General features: G+C 41.3%; 1 protein-coding gene across 1 annotated transcript; it reads right to left on the bottom strand.

Moving 5' to 3' along the window:
- Positions 1 to 3,344: 3,344 nt before the first annotated feature.
- On the bottom strand, positions 3,345 to 7,492 carry TSPYL4 (TSPY-like 4). Its single transcript, XM_010861828.1, has one exon. It carries the CDS (start codon positions 7,400 to 7,402, stop codon positions 6,158 to 6,160), a length of 1,245 nt encoding a protein of 414 aa, XP_010860130.1. The 5' UTR covers positions 7,403 to 7,492; the 3' UTR covers positions 3,345 to 6,157.
- Positions 7,493 to 11,611: the final 4,119 nt, after the last annotated feature.

The raw sequence follows: 11,611 nt of genomic DNA, 5'->3' as shown, positions 1-11,611 counted from the left end.
TAAAAAAACGGGTTGATGGGAAGGGTTGATGGGAAAGTTAGATAGCCACATGTAATCAGTGAAGTTAGAATACACCCTCTTCACACCAGACACAACCTCAAAAGGACAAACGTGACACAATAAAACTAAAAGAATACAGGCAAAACGTTCTGACATAAATCATACCAATTCTTTCTTGGGTCATTCTAAGGCAATGGAAATAAAAACAAATGGGACCTAATGAAACATACAGGCTTTTTACACAGCAAAGGAAATCATAAGCAAAACAAAAACACAATTCTACAGAATGGGAAAAAATATTTGCAAATGAGACTGGCAAGGACTTACTCTCCAAAATACACAAACAGTTCCAACAACAAAAACCCAACCTAATCAAAAAATAGGTAGAACTAAAGACATTTTCCCAAAGAAATACAGATGACCAATAGGCAAATGAAAAAATGCTCAACATTGGTAATCAGTTCAGTTCAGTTGCTCAGTCGTGTCCAACTCTTTGCGGCCCCATGAGTCGCAGCACGCCAGGCCTCCCTGTCCATCACCAACTCCTGGAGTTCACTGAGACTCACGTCCATCAAGTCAGTGATGCCATCCAGCCATCTCATCCTCTGTCATCCCCTTCTCCTCCTGCCCCCAATCCCTCCCAGCATCAGAGTCTTTTCCAATGAGTCAGCTCTTCGCATGAAGTGGCCAACGTACTGGAGCTTAATTATTAGAGAAATGCAAATCAAAACTACAATGAATTATTACTTCACATTGGTAGGAATGGCCATCATTAAAGTCTACAAACAAATGCTGGAGAGTGTAAAGAAAAGGGAACCCTCTGACACAGTTGGCAGGAATATAAGTTGGTGCAGCCACTACAGAAAACAGTATGGAGGTTCCTTAAAACTAAAAAACAGAATTGCCATATGATACAGCAACCCCACTCCTAAGCATATATCTGGACAAAACTATAATTCAAAAAGATGCACACACCCATGTTCACAGCAACACTATTTACAATATCCAAGACATGAAAATAACCTAAGCACCCATCAACAGATCAAAGAATAAAGACGATAGGGTGTGTATATATACACACAATGCAATACTACTCAGTCATAAAAAAAAACAAATAATGCCATTTGCATCAACACGGATGCAACCAGAGATTATCATCCTAAATGAACCAAGTCAGAAAGACAACTATCATATGATATCACTTATATGTGGAATCTAAAATATGACAAGATGAACATCTACAAAACCCACATAGAAAACAGAACTGCAATTGCCAAGAGATGGGGATGTGGGGTTGCAAATTATTATACATAGAATGAATTAGCAACAAAGTCCTACTATTCACAAGGAACTGTATTCAATATCCTGTGATAAACCATAATGGAAAGAATATAAAAAAAGGATGTATATATATATAACTGAGTCACATTGCTATCAGCAGAAATGAAATACACAATTTTTAAAATTTGTTATGCATTTTGTTGCACTTATTCCCTTTGATGAACTGTTAATTTCATTTATGCACCAAACATCATTATTACATATGTAAGTTCAGAAGTGTTTTAATCTAACTATGGAATCTTAATTGATAAAAATCTCTTCAAAGACCATCATGAAGGCATTAAGAATAACCTTCCATTTAATATTCACATAATAGGGTTTTTGTTTTATGCTGAATTTAATACAGATGTCTGTGATATAGTGGAAGGTACCCTACCTTGAAATCAAACAATTTAAGTTTGAGATTTGCATCTTAGGCAATTTAGTTCAATTTTCTGAGCTGTTTTCTCAGCTACTTAAAAGGGAATAGTAAAACTTTCAGAATTATGACAGTAACCTAAGAACAACATTTAAGTACCTGCTGTTAGATCTCTGGACTGTCAAACCAAGGGATGTGTATCTGATGCAAAATCAGATATTGAAGGCTTAAATTGTAACTCTATGAGACCAGGAACTCAATAATTAGGAATACTGGTCATTTTGAGGGGATTGTTTTTAATGATGAAAACTACTGATGTACTCATGTACTACATCAGAAAGCAGAAACAAAAGCAGCAGCCGGAGTGATGTGGAAGAGGAGCCCGCCTGAATAAGGAAGGTCAGAGAAAATCTTGTGGGTATCTGGCCTAAGCTAAATATCCAGAAAAATAGAAAAGGATGCCCGATAATATTCTGTTAATATAGGGACCAAGAAAATTATGAAGTACTCAAAGGATAATGTGGCCAGAGCAGACCACAAATGGTCATGCTTCCTTGGAGAAAAGGATGAGAGAAAGTCTTAACTGGTTTGGAGATCTGATTTAAGACTTTGGGTTCCAGAACAGAGGAATAAAAACAAAAAGGCAATGCAAAGAAATGGAGCAGGGTTATTTGAGTTAACCAATTGTGTAGTAAGTGAATCCAAGAAAATGCTGAGTCTAATTTTACTGGACTAAAAAGAACAGAAACCATGTTAATCTGTGACAAATGAGTAGCACCAGCCTACTAGAAAAACGAATACTCTTGGTTAGACTGAAGCTGATAATAAACCAACAAAAATGACGTTTTCTGATTATATCCAAAATAGGATAAAAAGATAATGCTTGAAACAGATGGTTGACAATGCAGAAAGTAATCACTGAATTGAAAAGGTGAAATGAACATAGTATGGGGAAGTTGAGTATAAAACTTATAAAGGAAAACTTTGCTAATACTTAAAAGTTCTCCAGGTCTAGAATACACTTCAGCAAATAAAGCTTGCAAATAAGAACTGCATCAAGAGTCAGCAAGTCTGGTTTACCTGTAGGTTTAATCAACAATCTCTAATTCAAATCAGTAATTTGGGGCCATTTATGTCAAAATTTTGTTTAGATGGCTAAAAACATTCAGTGATTCACTTATGCAGACCTTGTAGTATTCGTTGCTCTCTGCTTCAGAGAATGCAGAAGTATTTATCTCCCAAAGCTTCATGTAATAGATGCTGAAAAGCAAGACATTACTGGTAACTGACACTGTGATGTCTGGTATCATTTGCTTCAAGACATTATATTTTATTTTTTCTTTCTTTTTAGAGCACCACACTATTGTAGGAAAAGAATTTAAGTAGTACTTAGAGAATATCCAATGATTAAGTCTTCCAAAAGTCTATCTTAAGCTCATCAAGTAAAGAATGAGCCAAAGATGGGACATAGTTAACATAAATTTAAGTAAAAAAAATGACTGTGCAATAGAAAACAGTTCTCCACTGAAAATAGTATTTTAGGTAAGTGACAAAAATCAATACACAGCAGTTCAATTACCACCAAAAACTATGCTGACTGTATAGGAAATACATTTATGAATAAGCATTTGGGCTTTTTTTTTTAAATTTTATTTTATTTTTAAAATTTACATAATTGTATTAGTTTTGGCAAATATCAAAATGAATCCGCCACAGGTATACATGAGCTCCCCATCCTGAACCCTCCATTTTCCAAGCAAAAATTCTTGGAAGGTGCACTATTGCCTTTTTTAAAGGTTCAACACGATACTGTAACAACTTGATAACTTTAATGATTTTCCAACCATTTATTAGCCTAGACAAAACAGACAGAGCATTATTTATTTTTATTTTTGGTGAAAACAAGGAACAGCAGAGTAACAGATTAATTTTTCCTTTTGAACACACAGGAGAAGACTAAAGTACTATCTTTGTTTAGTTTGACAGAACAATTCTACAAGTTAGGAACATAAGATGTCAAGTACAACAGTTATTACTAGACCAAGAAATATCAAGACGACAAAGTTATGTTTTTCTGTTTGAGAATACTTTCACAAGACAGCAACAATCTGCACAATTTCAAAGATCATATTCAAATTATATTTCTAAGAATAGAGCTATATAAGGAGAGAGACCAGAGCAAGCTGATATATTTGTGAGTAGTCACAAAAGTTTTCATACTGCACAGGAAACGAGCTTGATATTTTTGCACACATTCTCAATTATAAGCAAACAGCAGGCTGTAAATGTCAATTTTGCCAGCAAGCAAATATGGAGAAAAGAATAGGACTTTACTCAGTGAAATAAGGAGCATATACCATTAATTGTCCACATATGCTAGAATACAAAACATTCAGACTTGTATTTGAGTACAAAAATCTACTGGTGAATCCAAGGAGTCAGGAAAAACTGAAGAGAAAACCTAGCATCTGCAAGCATCATCTTAAAGCATCAAACGCTTTCATTCTCCCACCTCTCCTGGGAAAAACCACAGGTGTCTCTCCTTTTACTGCTGACCCTGCAGGAAACTCATTTGGTTTCCTGGGCCTTCAGTTTCTACAGCCTAGGACACCCTCCCCACGGCTCTGTACAGACATCCTATGGGGCAGACTTCACACACCCCCTTACCTCCAATGAGGGAGTCTCAGCAGCTCCCACAAGGAGACTGCAGCCTGTTCCCTCATTTACTAGGTCAGAAGCAGGGAAGGAAATGCAGAAGCTGTGGACTAAGAGCCAAGAAGGCCAAGGTGATACGATGCAGGCCCGTGGGAATTCAGGGGAAAAAAACAGTCCAGAGGACAGGAGTGACCCTCAAAACGCTGCCTTGGTTATTTCTAAGTGGTACGAGGCCCTTCAAAAAATTTCCAAGCTTAGAAAGGTGGAGTGAAACTAAGTTTTTATTACCTTGGATCACAGCCTGCTCTGGGTCTGTCGTGAAGCCCTTCTGTGATCTCCCCTCAGCTTCTCAAGCTAAGGCTCAAGAAAACACCCAGGTTTTGGTAAATGGATAAGGAAGAGTATGGGGCTGTCAAAGTGGGCCCCAAAGAACAATGTCCATAAGCTGGCAATTCACCCTACAGGGTTCCCTTTAAAATGTTTAGACTTTACTCAAAGAAGTGGGGTGGACACATGAGGGCAGAAGAGGGCAGTAAGAAAGCTGGAGTCCAACGCACAGTATCTTTCTCCTGGACACAATCAAAGGGAAAGCAAAGTAAACAAAAAGCCTACTTTGCCAGTTTTGTTTTCTCAGCTGTAACTGTTTTATGAGAAGGAGGAAGAGAAAAGGAGGAAAGCAGGAAAGTGAGAGAGAGAAAGATATATAACAGGCCCCACAGACCAGAAATACCTCTTCCTTGGTGGCCCCATCCTGGCAACTTTGTCATGTTTAGAATGGGTGCAGAAGGGGACACCTAGATTAATGGTGGTTTGTTGGCTAGAGCTCAAAAAGGCTAACTGCTGGAAAGGACCTCCCACCAGCTTTGCTTTAGGCACTGTGATATTATGACTGCCCAACCTGCCTGACACCCAAGCAGTTTCCAGGTAACCATTTGGCAAGCAAGGGGTGGGTGTTGGGCAGGGGATGGCTCCTGTGTGCTGCCCAGGAGCTTAAGTCTCCAGATAGTTCCTAAAGAGGCAGGGAATGGTGCCTGTGCAAATCTCATCCAGAAGGCTGAGAGCAGGTTTGGGTGGGTATCACAGGGCTTCATACTCACCACCACCTGGTCACAATGCAGAGTGACCAAAGGCATAAGATCAACATAACACAGAAACTTCTCATCTGTTACCTCATTCATGCCTAGTAACCACCCACCCGTCAGCTGCTTATTCTGCAAAATAACCAGCAGGGTAGACAGCATGGACCCAGGAAGACAGTTGAAAACCAGTTACTGGTGGCCTGGACTGTTCAGTTTAGGTGTTGGCTGGCATCATCTCTATCAGCTTCATCCTGCAGCAGTGAAACTCAAAGACTTGGCCACAGAGTACATGGGTATCAGGAGGACAGTCAGCACAAAGTATGACGCCCAGCTAAGTAGCTGCAACAGTATATCAAGCTTTCTCGTGGTAGACAACCACTTTAAAAACTGGGAGAAGCCATAGTCAGACAGGGCCCAGAGCATGCAAAAGAAGGCAGTGGGTATCTACAGTATTATGTGCTTGGCATAGAAGCAGTGGAAGGCCATGCACTTGGAACAGTGGAACAGGATGCAGAAGAGCAGGAAGGCCCAGAGGAAGGAGAGCATTGGCATATAAGCAACTATCTTGCCACTGAGTTTTGAGAATTTAGAAGGATCAAAGGACAAAATAATCCAGTGTGAAGACAAAGTACAGGGATGACAGCATGCTGTTGGCTAAGCATGGGTCTGAGAGGAGGTGGGTGGTAGGGGAACTTGTGCAGCAGCTTTTCATACAGGGCAGGAGTTAGCCGGATTGGAACCTGAAGGTCCTGGAGCTCTCCACTGGCTGCCTTGCTGGGTCTCGAAATCCTCTGCGGGGCCCATCACCCATCAGGTAGTATTGGAGAGGATTGGGCCACAGTTCTGCTTTGATAATCTCGGCAATCCTGTCGAATTCTAAAAGGCTGTGGTCTGAGAACCAGTTGAAGAAACTGGGAATAGTGTTGCCTTCCCGGTTCCTGTGGATATGGGACTGAGGATCTTGGCCCCTGTGCCAGCGGATTGGAGTGGAAAGAGACACCACCCGGCCTGAGGATCTGCGCTCATACTCCTTGACAAGCCCCTCGTTTCGGAAGTAGGGGTTGCTCTGAAAGATGAACTTGAATTTGCAGCCTGCTCTGGGGTGTTTAAGCTCCTCCACTTCCAAATTGATCATGTACCTCATCATGTCTTCATCTTGGCCACTGATCATAGGTGACAGCTGCGGGTGGTTGCGAAAGGCAGTGACCCAGAAACCTGGGATATTCTGGATAATGAAACTTCTGCGCTGCATATGGAGCCTCCGCATACGGCCAAACTTGCGCTCCAGCTGAAGGAAAGCTCTGTCAGCCTGGGCATTTACATTTGACAGTTCCTGATCGATGGCCTCCAGCGAATCCATGCAGTTATTGATCTTCGGGGCTCTGGCCCGGGTTTCCTCTTTCGCGCCTCCTACCACCTTTTTTTCCTTCTGTATCACCTTCTTTCCCTCCACCACCTCCTCTGTTACTCCCTCCTTTTCCCCTGCCGCAGAAACAGCGCACTTTTTCGTTGTCATTTCCTTGGCCTTCGCTCTAGGCAACATCTGAGCCGCCAAGCTCCCTGCGCCGCAGGCTTCTAGAGCCTTCTCGATTGCAGGGCTGCGCAGCTCTCTACGCTGACAGCCATTTTCCTGGCTATTGTCGGCTCCCACAGAGGTAGAGGCAGAGGCTGCTTCCAGGCCCTCCGTGGAAGCCGGAGCCTCTTTCTGGCCCGCTTTGGTCGCTACGCGGCCGCGACTCCCAGCAACTCGAATGCGGAGCGCAAGGCCACAGACCGCGGGGTCCTGGGCTGCGCCTCCCTCTGCGGCAGTCTCCAAGCCGCCCTCACCTGTGTCCGCCATCACCGAGGTCGCCTCGGTTTCCTCGCTCTGACACTGCTTGAGGTCCGGATGTCCCGGGGCATGGTCGGGAGTAGCGGGGCCGCAGGTTTTAGCGACAGGGAGGCTGTCGCCCTCATCCAGGCCGCTCATTTTGGCAGAAGTCAGACCTGCAGGAGACCGTCCGCGGTCCTCCGCAGCAGCAGCAGGAGCAGCAGCGACCCGCCCCTCGCACCACCCCTCTTTTCCACAGATGGCTGCTATGGCAACCTGTGACGTCTGGCGGTAGCGTCTTAAAATCGCGCGAGAGTTCGCTGAGCCATCTGATTCTGCATGTCAGTTAAGTGTATTTGATTTTGTTAAGAAATATTATGAATTTTATTAGTCTGGAAGAGTTGGCTTACAGAAATGGACGTAGGCAAACTCAAGCAAGTGAGAACTGTGTGTTAATGTGGATTTCTAAGACTGAATAAACTTCTAAGGTATCTAAACTGCTTTTTTAAAATACTTGAGATGATTTTTTAAAATTCGGAGCAGCTAAAAAGGAAAATTCCTCTTATACTAAAAAAGACATAATAAAAGATTATTCCAGTAGCCTTACACATTTCAAAGTTTATGTACTTTGGCAAACACCTCTGAAGCAATTGGACAATATTTTCTCTTACCTCTAACTGATGTGAATAGCAAAATGTATTTCCTTACTTAGAAGTGACCCACGCACCTGTAAAAGAGCAAATTCAGCATTTGCGCATTACTGGGAGAAACGTAATCAAAGGGGATTTTAATTGCTAAAAGTTAACCTATTCAGTTCAGTCAGTTCAGTTCAGTGACTCAGCCCTGTCTGACTCTTTGGGACTCCATGGACGCCAGGCTTCCCTGTCCATCACCAACTCCTGGAGCTTACTCAAACTCATGTCCATATAGCTGGTAATGCCATCCAACCATCTCAACCTCTGTCGTCCCTTTCTCCTCCTGCCCTCACCTTGCCCAGCATCAGGGTCTTTTCTCATCAGTCCGTTCTTTTCATCACTTGGCCAAAGTATTGGAGTTTCGGCTTCAGCATCAGTTCTTCCAATGACTATTAGGGCTGACTTCCTTTAGGATTGACTTATTCGATCTCCTTGCAGTCCAAGGGATTCTCAAGAGTCTTCTCCAACACCACAGTTCAAAAGCATCAATGCTTCAAACTCAGCTTTCTTTATGGTCCAACGTTCACATCCGTAATGACTACTAGAAGAACCATAGCTTTGACTAGACGGACATTTGTCAGCAAAGTAATGTCTCTGCTTTTGAATATGTTGTCTAACTTGGTCATAACTTTTCTTCCAAGGAGCAAGTGTCTTTTAATTTCATGGCTGCAATCACCATCTGCAGTGGTTTTGGAGCCCCCCCCAAAATAAAGTCTATACACTGTTTCCATTGTTTCCCCATCTATTTACCATGAAGTGATGGGACCACATGCCATGATCTTAGCTTTCTAAATGTTGAGTTTTAAGCCAACTTTTTCACTCTCCTCTTTCATCAAGAGACTCTTTAGTTCTTCTTCGCTTTCTGCCATAAGTGTGGTGTCATCTGCATATCTGAAGTTATTGATCATTCTCCCAGCAATCTTGATTCCAGCTTATACTTCATCCAGCCCAGCATTTCTCATGAGGTACACAGCATAGAAGTTAAATAAACAGGGTGACAATATACAACCTTGATGTACTCCTTTTCCTATTTGGAACAAGTCTGTTGGTCCATGTCCAGTTCTAACTGTTGCTTCCTGACCTGCATACAGATTTTTCAGGAGGCAGATAAGGTGGTCTAATATTCCCATCTCTTGAACAGTTTTCCACAGGTTGTTGTGATCCATACAGTCAAAGGCTTTGGCGTAGTCAATAAAGCAGAAATAAATGTTTTTCTGGAACTCTTGCTTTTTCGATGATCCAACAGATGTTGGCAATTTGATATCTGGTTCCTCTACCTTTTCTAAATCCAGCTTGAACATCTGGAAGTTCACAGTTCATGTATTGCTGAAGCCTGGCTTGGAGAATTTTGATCATTACTAGCATGTGAGATGAGTGCAATTGTGTAGTAGTTTGAACATTCTTTGGCATTGCCTTTCTTTGGGATTGGAATGAAGACTGACTTTTCCAGTCCTGTGGCCACTGCTGAGTTTTCCATATTTGCTGGCATATTGAGTGCAACACTTTCACAGCATCATCTTTTAGCATTTGAAATAGCTCAAAGGAATTCCATCCCCTCCACTAGCTTTGTTCATAGTGATGCTTCCTAAGGCCCACTTGACTTTGCATCCCAGGATGTCTGGCTCTAGTTGAGTGATCACACCATTGTGATTATCTGGGTCATGAAGATCTTTTTTGTACAATTCTTCTGTATATTCTTGCCAGTTCTTCTTAATATCTTCTGCTTCTGTTAGGTCCATACCATTTCTGTCCTTTACTGTGCCCATCTTTGCATGAAATGTTCCCTTGGTATCTCTAATTTTCTTGAAGAGATCTCTAGTCTTTCCTATATTATTGTTTTCCTCTATTTCTTTGCATTGATCACTGAGGAAGGCTTTATCTCTCTTTGCTATTCTTTGGAATTCTGCATTCAAATGGTTATATCTTTCCTTTTCTCCTTTGCCTTTCACTTCCCTTTTCACAGCTATTTCTAAGGCCTCATCAGACAACCATTTTGCCTGTTTGCATTTCTTTTTCTTGGGGATGGTCTTGATCCCTATCTCCTGTACAGTGTCACAAACCTCCATCCATAGTTCTTCAGGCACTCTATCAGATCTAATTCCTTAAATCTATTTGTCACTTCCACTGTATAACTGTAAGGGATTTGATTTGGTCATACCTGAATAGTATAGTGGTCTTCTCTACTTTTTTCAATTTAATTCTGAATTTGGCAATAATGAGTTCATGATCTGAGCCAATCAGCTCCCAGTCCTGTTTTTGCCAACTGTATAGAGCTTCTCCATCTTTGGCTGCAAAGAATATAATCAATTTTATTTTGGTATTGACCATCTGGTCATGTCCATGTGTAGAGTCTTTTCTTGTGTTGTTGGAAGAGGGTATTTGCTATGACCAGTGTATTCTCTTGGCAAAACTGTTAGTCTATGCCCTGCTTCATTTTGTACTCCAAGGCCAAATTTGCCTGTTACTCCAAGTATCTCTTGACTTCCTACTTTTGCATTCCAGTCCCCTATAATGAAAATGACATCTGTTTTGGGTGTTAGTTCTAGAAGGTCCTGTAGGTCTTCATAGAACAGTTCAGCTTCTTCAGCATTACTGGAGTTTACATATTATATATTGCTTATCCTAGAGTTGTGATCTTAATGTGAAAAGAGTTCCTGCTTCACAATGCCTGTGGGAATGAAGCCAATAAATTTGCCAAAATTTTCTTCTGTGATAATTCACTGAAGCGTGCAAGCCATGATCAACTGTTTGCAGGCACCAGAGTTATTGTCTTAATTAAAATATTTTAAGTAACATTTTTAAAGTTAATGTTAAAATATTTTAAAAATTTTGAGGGGTCAGAATGAACTCATACAACTCATTTGATAATGGTGTCACTACTATCTGTTTTGTTGGTTGAAGTAGAACAACAACAAAAAAAAACTTGAATTTTGCATATTTTTAATTAACATCTTAAATTCATATTCAAAAATGACTATAAATTGTGATAGAAATTCCACTACAACCTCAGATTATGATTACTTTCAAATAAGGGTGCAGAAGAGATTTCCAATGAGAAGTAAAGATTTGAGGGGAAAGGATTTCAAGAAAGTCAGCAGTTATATTGACTTTTCTGTGAGGGAAGTAGTGTAGGCCTGGCACAGCTAAGAAGGGAGGTGCTAGATAGAGGCAGACATTACAGAGAAACAGCCTGTCCTTCAGCTTCATAGTTTAGCTCACAAAGGTTTTCCAGAAATTACATAAACAAGATATCCAAGGACAGACTTCCAGACTGACTGCTGCGAGCTAATTAGTTACCCATTGAGGGGGGTGAAAAAAAAAGTGCAAACAGGATTCACTCTTCCCAAACTAATTATCTTTCTCTCACCTCTTTCCTCTTCTATTCATAAATGCTGCAGCTCTGACCATTGGGGTGCATGGTACATATGAAATTTTTTTTTAAATTTGTCTCCACTACTTGAAACATCCCTCTCTAGCTAGCTTTGATTATTCCTGTCAATGGAATCATTTTCCATTAATAATAGCCTGCCCATTTGTTAAAACTCCATTCAGGCCTACCTCATTAGATTGTGCTGCTGCTGCTAAGTCGCTTCAGTCATGTCTGACTCTGTGCGACCCCATAGACGGCAGCCCACCAGGCTCTGCTGTCCTCGGGATTCTCCTGGCAAGAACA

This window comes from Bison bison, unplaced genomic scaffold (assembly GCF_000754665.1).
Source record: "Bison bison bison isolate TAMUID 2011002044 unplaced genomic scaffold, Bison_UMD1.0 scf7180017864473, whole genome shotgun sequence".
NCBI classification, from domain to species: domain Eukaryota; kingdom Metazoa; phylum Chordata; class Mammalia; order Artiodactyla; family Bovidae; genus Bison; species Bison bison.
The sequence above is the reverse complement of the archived record's forward strand: the minus strand, read 5'-3'. Positions and strand labels throughout refer to the sequence as shown.

Coding starts and splice junctions, on each gene's coding strand:
- TSPYL4 (XM_010861828.1), bottom strand. CDS start 7,402: ATGAGCGGCCTGGATGAGGGCGACAGCCTCCCTGTCGCTAAAACCTGC.